Below are 14,295 nucleotides of genomic sequence, written 5' to 3' on the forward strand. Positions count from 1 at the left end.
TCTCCCTTATGCAAATGGCCGGCACTTTAATTAGAAAAACTCCGTTTTCTGTAAGGGGAGTAAGAAAAATGTCGTTCATTTGGTAGCAGCACCCCACTGCAAGTTGTCTCCAAGTTTTGCTCATTATGCCGAGTTTTTGTCGCTTTGTTTGTCATTTATAAATTGGAAAACTTTTCTTAAGCAAATTATGCCGTTTTTTTTTTGTGTGTTCTTAAGAGCTGACCGAACCCTTTTTGGGTATATGCGTACTTGCTTTTAATCGAGCAAATGCTTTTCCTTTGGCTGGCAATTCGCTGCGCTTTGCGCTCGCCTCAGGAATTTATCTTCAAATGCAAAGCAGCATCGCTCTGCGGCATTTGGCTTGTCCAATAATAATAACAACACCAAACTCCGATTCCAACTTTAACGGCTGCTTAAGACCCTTTCGTCCTTGCAGCACAGACAAGCAAATTAAAGGGGGATTATCATCATTTCATCTTGTTGGCTGACGAGTGCCCCGGCCCCTGGATTCTGCCCCCAGTTGTTGCTGTTGTTGTTGTTGTTGTCGTTGTCGTTGAACCCTTTGTGGCCATCACAATCGCTCAGCTGACGTTTCTCATCCGACGCCTGCGTCACTTGGCCGTCTGCCTTCCTTGACTGCTTTTCCTGCCAACTTCTGCTCGCTCTTCTCCTTCATCTTCTTCATCTTTAATGTTATACTCACGTATTTCCTACTGCTTCTCAGATTTGCGTTTCAAGATTCGGACTTGGAGTTGGCATTGAGGTAGGCAAGGGTTAACATCAACATCAGCAGCATCAGCAGCATCAGCATCAGCAAGAGCATCAGCTTCAGGTTCCCAAGCGACGACTTTTGCATCCGTTTTACGTTCGCTCGCTGGTGCATTCAACTTTATGTCTTTGATTTATTGTCGCTGCCCTCTTTCCGCTGCCGCTGCCTCTGCCGATGCCGATGCCGATGCGGAGGCAATGAAAGCGAAACAATGGCCAGCACAGTCGGCATCAGGAACGAGCCCCTGTTCTTAAGCCAACAACTGTCTTCTGTTTGGGTCTGGGGTCTGGTCTGTAAGTAGGTCTATAGGCTACCGTGGCACTTTCAGTTTTTGTTTTTTTTTTTTTTCATTCAGAGCCGCGTGGGTTTAGCTGTCTGTGATTGCTTATTGCGCCTTGTGCTTCCTTTTTGGCTTCGTATGATGTAATAAATATATGCGACCCTTTGTCTGCAGATCCCTATCCCTATCGCTATCCCTATCCCTGTTGCTGTCCCTTGTTTCTTGTTTGTCGTTTGTTGTTTTGTTGTTTCTTGTGCCCGCATGTGAAAATGGGAACATATGTGGTTGCTGCTTCCCCAGCAGCAGAAGGGAAGTGCCATAAATAGTCGTTGAAAATCTGTTGATTAGTGAGCAAATAAATTCTTGTCTATTTTGTGGTCAGCTCCATCTCCATCTCCATCTCCGTCTGCATCTCCACAAAAAGTCACAGACGTTGCCACCAAGATTATGTAATAAAGATAAGCAAAGAGGAACTGAAACTCAAACAAGTGTTGCTGCTGGGCGTGTCTCTTGCAATTAGCCAAGAAAATATTACCTGCTGCTGAGAGTTATGTGGGCGTACACACCCCGAATATGTGCACAATTTGAGTTTCAGTTCCAGTCATGCAGCAATTTGAGGTACATCAGTTTGTTTCTGAAACCTTTTTGTGGTCCTTGACTAAATCGGTGCTTGCCTCATAGTTTATCTGCCATGAATTCTAATGGCTTCTGGAGCTGCAAAACTTTTGCCTGTTTTGTCAGTTGTGTGTGCTTGCAAAAGTAGACCACAAAATTGTGGGTATTACTTTCAGAGCTCCCCACCCGTTGTCTATCTGGGGTTCGCTATGAAACCAAAAAAATTGCAAACAAATTACCACACAAATTGTGACAAGCACTCAGAAAAGTTTTATTTTTCTTTTTTTTTTGGCCAGGGAGCGCATACGCCGTGTTGTCTGGCACACATGTGCACCTGTTGTTGCTCGCAGTGTTCGTGATAGAGTTGCCTTAGTTTGCGTAATGGTTGCTTGCTAGCTTCAATGAATTATCTAAATTTATTGATTATAAATTAAATGTTTTTTGAGAAACTGCCCCCTATATTATTATAAAAGCGAAAAAAAGTCTAAGATTGTCTTAAAACATTTTGAACAACCTGTAAAAATCAAACAAATAAAACAAAATGATACTAAAATAAATATTTGTTGTAGACCATTAATCTATCTTGAAAGCTGTCATAGAAGATTTGTAAGTGAAGTTACCATATTTATCTAAGTGCATACATTTGGCATTTAATTAACAGCCAACACAATTTGAAAACGAGTCTCAGGTCTCACATAAATCTGAAATCTGGAATTCTTTGTTTAGTGTAACATTTGCATGCAGCAGAGATACCTCGCAGCAACACCCACCCATGATAATTGTAGTTTTTGTGGCGACTGCTGTTAAGTGGGAGTCGCACACCAAATAGGAAAACAATGCAATTGCCAATTGGCAACTGATGTGCGAAATGAGAAACACTCACTCGGGCACTCACTCACACATTCACACACTCACTCATCGACTCATCAACTCATCAACTCACTCAAGCAATTGCTCAACAGTTTTCCCCTCATTGTGTGCCGTCATGCGCACAAATCGAGTCGCTGGCTTGATGGGGTTCACTTCCATGGCAGTTTTTGAGCTTTGAGCGCCTGGCAAATGTCACCTTCGATCAGCAACAACGGCAGCAGCAGCGAATGGAACCTGCCCGCCCCGTTGTTGCTGCGACACGTAGGTGCATCCAAGTCAAAAGGAAATGTCAGTCAGGGGACAAGCCCACAAACAGCAACAGCAATAGCAACAACAATAACAACAACAGCAATTGATGTTGCTGTGTTCTAGGGCTAATCCTGAGCCAAAACACGTGCAACAGCTACAGCTACAGCAACAGCAAGAGCAGCGACTGTGGTGAGTTCAGTGGGCGACAAAGCTGCAAGACAACAAAAGTTCGGGCAACATGTTGCAGTTGCTGTTTGCTGTCGCTGCAGCTGCTGGCAAAATTGCAATTTCGCAAACACGCACACAAACACTGCTGAGGGGAGCTTGTATTGGTCTCGACTCGCTTCACGACGCCAGCAGCGACAGCAGCAGCAGCAGCAGCGACAGCAGCAGCGACTGCAAATTGTTCCGTAAGGCCTATAAGACCAAAGCTGACGTAGCCGTTGCCATTGCCGTTTGACGTCGATGCCGATTGCGATTGCGAGTCCGAGTCGCTTTTTTAGCAACCCAGTTTGTCGTTGCCGCATTCGCTTTTCGGCTGTCGTGCCGCGCGGCAGCCAAAACCAGTGTATTAACTCCAGAACTTTTGCACGCGTACTCTCGCAACACACGATTGTGGCGTATCCTAGTCTATAAAATATTACGTACTATTTGCTATGCGTGTGTTTCTGTTTCTGTGTGTGTGTGTGCGTGTGTGTGTGTACGTGTGTGTGTGTGTGTGAGTGTGAGTATGTGTGTTTCTGTATTAACTGAAACAATTGGAAACAACAATTGTGAACAACGACTACGCTAAACTGCATAAATTGTTGTAAATGTGCTGCTTGCCAATTGGCGACGGCAAAAGTTTTTGTGACCTTTTTACGGAAACATTTCGAGAGGAAATTGCATTTTACATTTTGCACTTTCGACTTTTGCATTTCTGCATTTTGTCGATGTCGATGTCGATGTCGATTTTTGGCTCAGCGAACTTTTCGTGTGTCTACTTCTTAAATTTTGAACTTGAATGTAGAACTTGGCAGCGACTGACAGTCAATTGGTGAGTTTGTTCTACAGATGAAATACAGTGCACACTTAGTCCTAAGGTCCGTGAATTTCAATAGTTGAATTAAATCATTTATTGAATTTAAAAATTCACAGATACATTATAAACAGATATGATCAGATCTATTCAAATCTAATAAAGTCTAAACAATTATATTTTTTTATGTTATATGCAACGACTTTCAAAATAATAAATATAAATATTTGAAAATGATTAACAAAATATTATAAAAATTAAAACTAGTGAGATTTTTCTGCAATATGCATTTCGATGATAATACTGAATTAATTAATATCTGTCTTTGCATTAAATAAAATAAGTCAGTCTAAAGAGCAAAAGTTGTTGCTTAAGAATTGTATTATTTGACCATTCAAAGCCATTTCGGTGCTTGCCAGCTGTCTAAAAATCAGTTCCGAGCTAAATTTCCAGCGGACAAGTTCTTCCGGTTGTGGTTAGTCTTGACTTGATTCCAAGTCGCTTCACACATGCGCAAAAAAGACACCACGTCCCCGGCCCCGGCCCCGACCCCGACGAAGACCCAGAGCCAAAGTCAGAACCAGATTCAGAGTCAGCCTCAGAGAATAGCAAGTTGGCAATCATACCTAAGCCAGTAATCACATACACATATGTACATGGCTTATACGAGACGTAATCGTCAGCTTCCTTTTGACCAGCGCCATGGCGATGTTTCCTGCACGACACTGAGGGCAACAACAAGAGCATCAGCAGCAGGAACAGCAACAATAACAATAACAACAACAGCTACAATAACTAATGCTAGAGCTGCAGTTGGCATGTCTTCATGTAGGCTGCTGTCTAATATAATTTTGAAATAACTCAACTAAGCGTCGGCTCTGCACAGAGAATGAAGTCCGATACTTGGCCAAGTGGCACATTGAAATGCCAAAACCAAGTTAGAAACAAAATGATTGCAATCCAACGTTGCCAGCCGCTAGGCGGTCATCTCATTCAGTCGTCAGAGCGCCAAACAAAACTAAAAAAAAACGAGACAACAGAAACTACAACAGCAATAGCAACAACAACAATGTGGAAAAAAGGGATAAGCCGGAAAGCAACACGGAACCCAAATTAATACAATAATTGAAGCCAATTTAGTATAATTTTCTTCAATTTCATTGCTGTTGTTTTCAGTCTGTTGGTGTTATTGTTGCTGCTGCTGGCAATGTTTTTCTTGTTGTTCTTGTTGGTGTTGTTCTTGTTGTTGTTGTTGTGTTTGCTGTTGCTGTTGCTGTTGGTTTAACTGTCTAGCCATTGACTTTACCAACTATTATCGCATTTGTTTGGCATTTGGCCGCTGCACCCTCCTGTCTATCCCTGTTCCCTCTTCCCTGTTCCCTCTTCCCTGTTCCCTGTTCTTCCCGGTGTCTTGTAATCTGCTCTAAAACAACTTGAACCTAATTTTCCCGCGTGCCTTGTAAGCTTTTCCAAGCCAGACTCGGTCTCAATTGCAACTTAACCACACCCAAAGTTTATTAACCCATTTTATTGTTCGTTCTCTTTCCATGGCTTTCTGTTACTGCTATTTTATTAGCCAGTGTGCAGCTTTCATTACCTAATTAAATTAAGTCAAGCAACCCAAAAGCGTTGCCTTGACCAACAGTTTGGACCGCAGCACAGCACTGGCACTGGGGGTTATTTGCCAGGTGAAAGTGGCATCCCATGTGACCACCCAGGCCTTTCACAATCGTCTCAGATTGGTTATCCGAGTTGAGGCTTAAGTACTGCATACATCTCTCTGCAGCAGCATGAGACCATAAAAAGTTAAGAGGTTTCTTTCAGTTTTGCGGCTATAAAAATAAAATATAATACTAATCTCATGCCCAGCTTATGGGAACATTGCAATTAAGATATCTTTTATATACATTTTTTTATAGTTTACAGAAATGTTATAATTAAAATATATACATGAGCATTTATTGTATCTATAGGTAATCTATTCAACTCGTATATAACTGTTACTCTTCAAATAATAGATCAAATTTAGACATATATCAATACAAATGTGCCTCGCCATAATATATTGGATTCTACTGGCATCTTTATGTAATCTTGTCACACTTCAAATTCAATTTTTCAGATCCATTTATATTCCAAATGCTTAACATTTTTGATAAAGACTCTCAGTGCCAAAAACTGCATTGCAAATGCAAAGGTATTAATAAAAACAAAAATTAAAAATTGTGTTTTCATTATGATTATTTATTTTTTTTTTTTGTGTGTCGTTTTACATTTTGCGAAAATTGTTTTCGTTTATGTTTGAGTTTTTCTTTGCTGCTGTTGTAAATTGTAATTTGAAAAACATCACCGCAAACTGTCAAAATGCACTGACATTTACAAATTATTTTGCTGGCAGCAGCCGTGGGGTGCCTGGTGGTGCTAGTGGTACAGTCAGTCCACTCTCTCCGCTCTCCGCACTCCGCATACCCAACGATCGTATCCAAGCAGCAAGCCACCATTGGCACCAGTTGGGGCCGTTTGACGCTTTGAAATGCGAAATGGAAGCGGTCACCGTTAATTTGCGTCAACGGGCTAATAAAGTTTCGTGTCGCCTTTTTGCTTTTGATTTTGCTTTTTGGCATTTGCTATTTGGCTATTTGCTATACGCTATTTGGCATTTGGGAAGTCGAATCGCAAGACGGCAACAAAGTTGCCTAATGCACTAGTTGCTGTATCTGTGGCCGCATCTGGCAGGCGCTGGTTTTGCAAATGTATCTGTATCTGCAAATTGCATGCCGGCCGAATAGCAAATTAGCCAAGGCAATCACACACATATGAAAAGCTGACATTTCAATAGTAAAAAACCTGAGCGCAAAAAAAAAAAAAAACTGTTTACAAAAAATAGCAACAGAGGGGACATATCCGCTGCATGCAGCTAACTGGACGCTTGGGGCCCGCATCTGCATCCTCAACTTTGTATCTCCCTTTGGCTCTTTATGAAATTCCGATAGCCCATTAATTGCCTTTGATTGAGCACCTGAGTTGGTGCTGGTGCTGCTGCTGCTGCTGTTGCTGTTGCTGTTGCTATTGCCACAGAGTATCAATGAACCTGCCTTGCGCCGCGGGCGATGCAACCGAATAAGTGAGCATCGTTTATCGCTGCTGCTTTCGTTAGGGTTTCGTCTTCTTCTTCTTGTTCTTGTTCTTCTTCTTCTTCTTCGTTTTCTTCATTTCTTATTTTATATTCATAGTAGTTGTGCAAGGTGCAAACTGGCTGCATAGATTGGCCGGCCCTACCTGTGCCCACAGCTGCCTGCCTGGTTTATGGGTCTGCGTGCCTAGGAGTGGCCGTGCCTAATAGCTAAAGAATACACAGTATAAAAGCAGAGGGCAGAGTCGAAGTAGAAGTAGAAGTTGAAGCTGAAGCTGATGAAGAGGAAGTGGAAGAGGGAAAAAAATGAATTATGATTTGGCGGTAGGCATTTAATGGATGGCCATGGATCTTTGACTCGAACAAAAATACTCGTTTGGCGCCAACATATTGACAGCTGTACATGTGTGAGTGAACGTGTGTCTGTCTGCTGTGGCTGTGTGTGTGTGTGTGTGTGTGAAGTTATTTTGCTGGACAGGTGAATGCTATTTAGTTAGAATGCCTTTTTGTCTGTCCGTGAGAGTCCGTCCATCAGTTCATGTCTTTTTATATATATTTTTTTTTTTGGTTTCTTTTGTATTTTCTAATTGAATTTAGTTGGCGCAACAGCGTCGCATTGTCTTCTGACGTGCTGTGAAAGGCCACGCGGCCACGCGGCAACTCTGCAACGATATCGATAAGGAAATGCACCACACTCTAAACAGGCACTGAAAAGCATTCAAAATTGGAGCATGACAGCTCCGCTCAAGTGGAGTTTCGAGTTGTAGTTTTTCGGCTCGTGATGGATAGGTGTTGCATTGTGGTTGACTTTGATGCTTGCTGATGCATGATGGCTGTTGATGGCAGCGATATGCGGGCCGTGTTGTTGTCTCTGGTGTTGTTGTTGTTGTTGTTGTTCCAAGTGAAAAGTGAAAGATACTTTGTTACAAATGGCATGAGTGCCTGGCAATTAGTTGGTCCACAAAGCGATTTGGCTAAGCAGCTGCATGTGTTAGATCTTAAGTACTCTCAACTAGAGTGTCCATAAACTTTGAGTAAAACTGCACTTAGCTCTGTCATTAAGCCTTTGCAAGATGATGACTCTGTCTTTACTGTTAAATGGCCAACTCGTTGCCGAGATCCTTTCGCGCTCGACGGCAACTTGAGCCACTTGCCAACGCCTACACAAAAGCCAGGCAACGACTCTCAGAGCAACCGCATGGGCGTTGCAACCAACCAGCGACAACAATAACAGCAATAACAATAACAATAACATCATTTTGCGGCATTGCTATAAAAAATGCTCAAACCCTAAGCAGTTCAAAACACATCTAGTAATTTAATAGCTTCAAAATACAACCAGCTAACTGGCAACTGGCAACTGGCAACTGGCAACTGGCAAAAGAAAAACAACCGCCCACCCGTAAGGCCTTATAAACAATGCAATGCATAAATTTCGAGCCACAAAGAGCGCTGAAGGAGACGAAACTGAAAACTCATTAGGCGCATCGCCTACGATACATAAATGCAATAATATTGTTGAAAATTACGAGCCTAATAACATAAATTTCACAGAAGACAAGTCAAAACCGGAGTTGGGAACGCGAAGAGAAACGGTGATGGTCATAACCTTTTGCATAGATTAACTATACTCGTACACATAATCGTAGCTCGTCTTTGTATGCCGTTTTCTATCCGTGAGATACACGCATTGCGTAAAAGTTCATTATGTAAAAGGAGTTGCCGTTCTTATCGAAACTTATGGCCCAGAAATATGCGTCGAGCAGCGACATAAACATAAAATAGGCGAATTAACTGAGATGGCCAAGAGGGTAGATGATGCACATGAGACCAGCAATACCCAGCAAACCCAGCAAACCCAGCGAACTCAGCGATCCCTTTGCGTACGGCTCATAAAGTCAACAAATTATGCATTTTCAAGTTGAATGTTGCACCTGCAACATAGTCGCTGCAGCCGCAGTCGCAGTCACAGTCGCAGTCGCTGCCAGTGTCGCATTAGAGCCGCATTTGGCCAAAAGCGGCAATTCGTACCAATCGCCATCGTTGGCCATTCAGCTTTGGCTCAGCTACCTGCTACCTGCTCGGCCGGGTCTAATTGAGTTTTGAGAGTCGTTACACTTCATCGCAATGGGAGTAAATTAAACTGTCATTAGTTTACCCTTTGGCACCTTTGTCGCCCGTCGCCCCCTACGCTCTTTGAGTTGCGAACCCGATCCAAACGATCTCAACATGTGAAGTGGCGCGTTATTTTCTGTGTGTGTTTTTTTTTTCTTTGCAGCCGTAATAATTTTGTAGGTTTTACGAGTGCCGCCAAGACAATTAGGCATTTGTTGTATTGTTGTTACACACACACACACACACACTCGATATACACTGCCAAGTGTGGGCATTTTGCTTAGCGGCTTTTAACGCTTTGATGTGCGCAACTGAAAAACGCGCGCGAGACGCGCGACGCGCGATCCCGCAACGAATCTAACGCCTTTTCAAAACTTTGTTAGCTACATGGCTTTTAACTTTTTTTGGTGGTGGTGGTGTTGTTGTTGCTGTTGCTTTTGCTGTTTTTACCATGCTGAAGATTTATTTTTCCATTATAGTGTGCCGACATCGACATCATTGTGGGTGTCTGCGCCTTGACACAAGCCATTGGGCCATGACGTGCACAAAAAAATAAATAAAAATGAAACAAACCAATAACAAAGTTTCGCTCTTTTCAGAAACGATGATTTTCAATTTCGGTTTGCATTAGTATCAAACCTTAGCATATAATTCTTAACATCATTTCATTTTGTCGTTGTTGCTATCAAATTCAAATTTAAATTCTTAATCGCTTATACATTGAAAAGCGTTTTCAAAGTCTTAATATTTAAATTGCCAAACAATCGATTCGTTGTGTTTTCACACACGTTTTATTTTTTATGGGCTGTCAACTTTTAACTGTGATTTTTATGGCTTAAATATACGAGACGTTCGCATGCAAAAATGCGTCATTTTTAATCGGTTTTCATTTTACTTCAAGTATTTACATCGCGTTTCAATTAGTTGGGTCTGTTAAGTGCCGTAGTCTTAAACAGTCTTGCTGATTGGGAGCGTTTCAAACGCGTTTTAAGGCCGCTGCGAATGCTGTTAGTTTTCACATCAATAAAATTTCAGTTTTTAGTATCAAAATCAGCTGCTAACCCAACGTGTTTTGTTTCGGCCGGTATCCAATGCATAAAATTGATTAACACCAACTGACGGAATAGGAGAGAAAAAAAAAGCTGCCAAACTGAGAAATTGAGTAGCACACATCACACAAATCCGCAACAATTTATTGCACCTGTCATTAAAAAACAAGAGCCACTCAAAGGCGCGCACAAACTAAGCCACATTGTTTGTATGTTTGTCTATTTTTTACGACTAGCTCAAAGATATAAAAACCACTTTTTAATTCAAAGCCGCAACAAATGTTATTGACCATAAAATAATTTGCATCAGCCGCCTGGGCACGTGTCACAAATTGTACAACAAATTTGCCAAATACAAATCACAGCAATCGAGAAATCTAAATCAAATTTTATATTTTATAAAATCTCTTCTCTTTTTTTTTTTTGCTCTAAAATAAAAAACATAAGCTGACAACGTATGTGCATCCCATTAAAAAAAAAAAAGAAAAGAAAACCACATGAAAAGCTTTTGAAGATTCAATGCAGCTAAAAACCTGTCATAAACAAATTCAGATGTTTAGATATTACGAAAATATAACTATTTATGTGTGCGACGGCAGATAAAACAGAAAACACTCTTTCGCTTTATGCCTGCCTTTGTTGTTAATGATTCACTTGCCACACTATTGTTGCTATTGTTGCCGTTGTTCCTATTATTGTGGTTGTTGCTGTTAATGACTTGACAGTAAAGTAGCCTACACAATTTATGGCAAACTTGTCCGCCTACAATCAGTTTTCATTCAGTTCTCCCCGTGTGTGTACTTGTGTGTGTGTGTGTGTGTGTTTGTGTGTGTGTGTGAGTTTATGTTTTTAGTGCCTTCGTCTAGTTTCGTTTTTTAATTGAAACATTTTTGACCATATTTTCTTAATAATCTGACATGACATTGTTTGTGTGTGTGTGTGTGTGTGCTTCTGACATGACTTTATAAATTTAATATAATTTTAACTAATTTAATACAGAAAACTAAAATTCAAACATGCGGCACCCCAACCATATACATATATTACTACTTATATAGCTTAAATATAAGCGAATACATATCATTATTATAATTTGTACATTGTGCTCTCCACTCTGTTTATTGCAGTCGCCATCGCAGAAGCAACGCCAACGCCTTTGGGCCACAAGCTGCAAATGCCTGGTAAGTTTTCATTATTGTTGTCTTCACGTTGCTTTAATGTGTTGTTGTTGCTGCTGCTGCTGCTGTTGCTGTTGCTGTTGCTGTTGCCAAGCACTTTTATAGTGACTTGTCGTTAAAAAAAAATATGTGTTGAATATGTTTTTTTATGACACGAAATGAGCAGGGCCATAAAATTGAGCCAACTGGCGATGTGCCTTGCGGCCAGTTGAATTCTGTAAATGGCATTTGCATTGTCGGGCACTGAACTGCAATAACAGTTGACATCTCCCATAAAAATGAAAAGGAGCAGCATATTTACTGACTTCAGGGCAATTTTGGATCAACAATTGAACGCCTCAATATACATATGTATCGTCCAAAACATTCTTTCATATTAATACGACTCAGTTGAAAGCTGGAAGCAGCCATCATGCGATTATTGACCCTATCGCAGTAACCTTTTAACCATAATACTTGACACTTCCTGGTATAACTAGTGAGCCGGCATTCAAAAACCTTGCCAAATTGATCTTCCATCTATTCAACTAACATCTATGGGCAAGGAGGAAAGAAAGGTGGAAGATAAAGATATAGACTAGTATAATGCCAACTAATTGAATTGATTTATGCATGTCGCGCATTTTAATGAAGTATTTTCTCTGATTTGGTTGCTGAGCAGCGATTCCATTTGATTAATTTGAATTTATTTAGATTCGATATTGGTTGCCATAGCATAATTTTCGTTTTTTGCTCTATCAATTTCAATGATGGCACATTATAAGTTTCGGCGGCGTTGTCTGATTTGTGTCCACACTTGCTATTATTTATTTATTTATGCATGAGCAAAGAGCAGCGGCCTTTTTAACTGTTGGCTGGTTAAACTGCCAGCTGAGGTCGAAGTGAGGGGCCGGGGGGAACAGACCTGGGGGGGCCAAGGAGCGTTCGTTGCCCACGCGGCAGAGGAGGCGTCATTGATTTATGCCTGGCACTTTTTATGGCCATTTTGTTTGTAATTTATTAACAAGCTTGTTAACAAGCCATCGTCTGGCCAATATGCAGATGCAGATACCAAAACTTACGAACTCACTGTGCACTTCAAGCCTGCGCCTGACCAGTCCAAAGAGGTTAAAGGCCATTACGGCAGCCAGACAGCCGGGCAGCTTGGAATGGCAACAGCAGGTGGCTTTCAGGTTCCTATCCATATTTATAGAAAGTTTTTTTTTTCATGTATTTTATTTTGTAGTTTTTGTTTTTGGCCAAGACGCGTGCATTATGCACAACCACACACACAAACACACACAGATACATAGACGCACAAACTAAACAAAAGCTCGCGCTCTTAAATATTTAAACAAGAAATAAAACAAAAAGTGAGAAAAACTTTGACGTGTAGTTTGCCAGTTCGATCCCCACCTCCTCAAATGCCCACGATTTGTTTGCTTAAGCGCGAGCGGTAGCCAAGTGGGCAAGTGTCGGAGCCGTTGGAGCTGTTGATCAAATATTCTAAATATTTGCTAAATAATAGAGAAGACAGCAGCAGCAAACGGAGGCGAACCGGTGGCAAAAGGCTTGGCCCAGGCCCAAACCTCGAACGCAGTCAAGCGAAGACAAACATTGGCCCAGGCCCAGGCCCAGACACAGACACAGGCACAGACACTGGCCAAGACTCTATGCCCCTGGCTCATAGCTAATGGCAGTTGCTTTTGCCGTTTAAATAGCGGCTACTATTTGCGTAGCAAAGTGTACCCAACTGACGAAATGACGCCTGTCAAATACACACACACACTCGCACACACATACTGTCAAGCACTTGATGCGAGTTGGCAACGTCAATTGAAGTCTTCGTCATCATCGTGATCGTCGCCGTCATCATCATCATCATCATCATCATCGCTGTACATTTTACACCGGTCAGCTGAAAGCGACAGATACAAGAGTTTTGTTATTCGTGCCCAGTCAATAGACACTTTAATGTTTTATGAGCTTTTCATTTTGTTGGAGCCATTGATATGAGCCCTTTGCCAGGCTTCAACAACGGCTACAACTTGGTTGGTTCAGCAATGTACATTGTACAATGTACATGCATGTAAATAAAATCATAATTGAGGCTTACAAGAGAGCAGCATATAACACTAGCGTGGAACTAACTGATTTATCTGTGCAACAATCTAATTTCAATTGTGCGCCTGAACGACTTGAAGCCAAACAACTTGAAACAAGACTTGGACGTCCAACGGCTTTGGGGCCATGCTGAGCAGTTCGCCAGTTGATCAGTTTTGAGCAGCTTGAAAGCTGTGTCAGCGGCAGCGCCAAGTTGTCAACTTAATTTACAGCTAACATGTGAGTTACAAGTTCGCGGCGATTGAGCAAGCGATAAAAAGTATTAATTTCATAGCTCCATGCAATTAACATAAAATTGGACCAACGGACAGACGGACGGAGTGGAGTGGATAAACGTACTGACGTATCTACCATGCTGCAACACACAAGAGCAAATACTTATAAATATGCAAATAGTTCAGATTACAAACGGGCGAGTGTTCAATGCAATGCAATACCTCGATCAGAGCAGATATCGCCGATTTTATAACACTCGCCTATCTATTGGCAATTTTTGTTATTGATATACAGTTTTGTGGAGCCGGCACGAGCGTCGACATTTAGCTGACAACTATGCTGACGTGTTTAGCTAAATGGCAGACCAGACACTTGCCAGAGGGCGCCACAGTGTGTGTGTGTGTGTGTGTGTGTGTGTGTGCACATCCATATGTGGCTTATATGATTCCCAAATAATGAGTTGGCAGGCTACTTAATTGTATGATTTGCATAATTGGAAATCATTTTCAAATGCCACGAAAGCCATAAAAACTAAAGGTTAGCGTATATTGGCTCTAATAAAATATATTATCATGCAATACCGTCTGTGTCAACTAAAAAATTATAATATAGAACATGATTTGATCCTAACAGCCGGTTCTGCAATCAGGTTAACAAATCAGACCAAAAATAAAGAGAACAAAAAATAAATAAAAAGAAA

At 41.4% G+C, this 14,295-nt stretch overlaps 1 protein-coding gene across 1 annotated transcript in view; it reads left to right on the plus strand.

The window, feature by feature from the left end:
* The first annotated feature begins 3,280 nt into the window (after window positions 1-3,280).
* The window catches only part of LOC116806513, a 34,235-nt gene continuing 23,220 nt past the window's right edge, over window positions 3,281-14,295 (plus strand). Inside the window, exons 1-2 of the mRNA XM_043215359.1 lie at window positions 3,281-3,819; window positions 11,226-11,279. Coding sequence (XP_043071294.1) covers window positions 3,596-3,819; window positions 11,226-11,279 — 278 coding nt within the window. The 5' untranslated portion in view covers window positions 3,281-3,595. The remainder of the gene's footprint in view (window positions 3,820-11,225; window positions 11,280-14,295) is intronic.

The sequence above is a fragment of the Drosophila grimshawi genome, unplaced genomic scaffold (assembly GCF_018153295.1).
Source record: "Drosophila grimshawi isolate 15287-2541.00 unplaced genomic scaffold, ASM1815329v1 contig_44, whole genome shotgun sequence".
NCBI lineage: Eukaryota > Metazoa > Arthropoda > Insecta > Diptera > Drosophilidae > Drosophila > Drosophila grimshawi.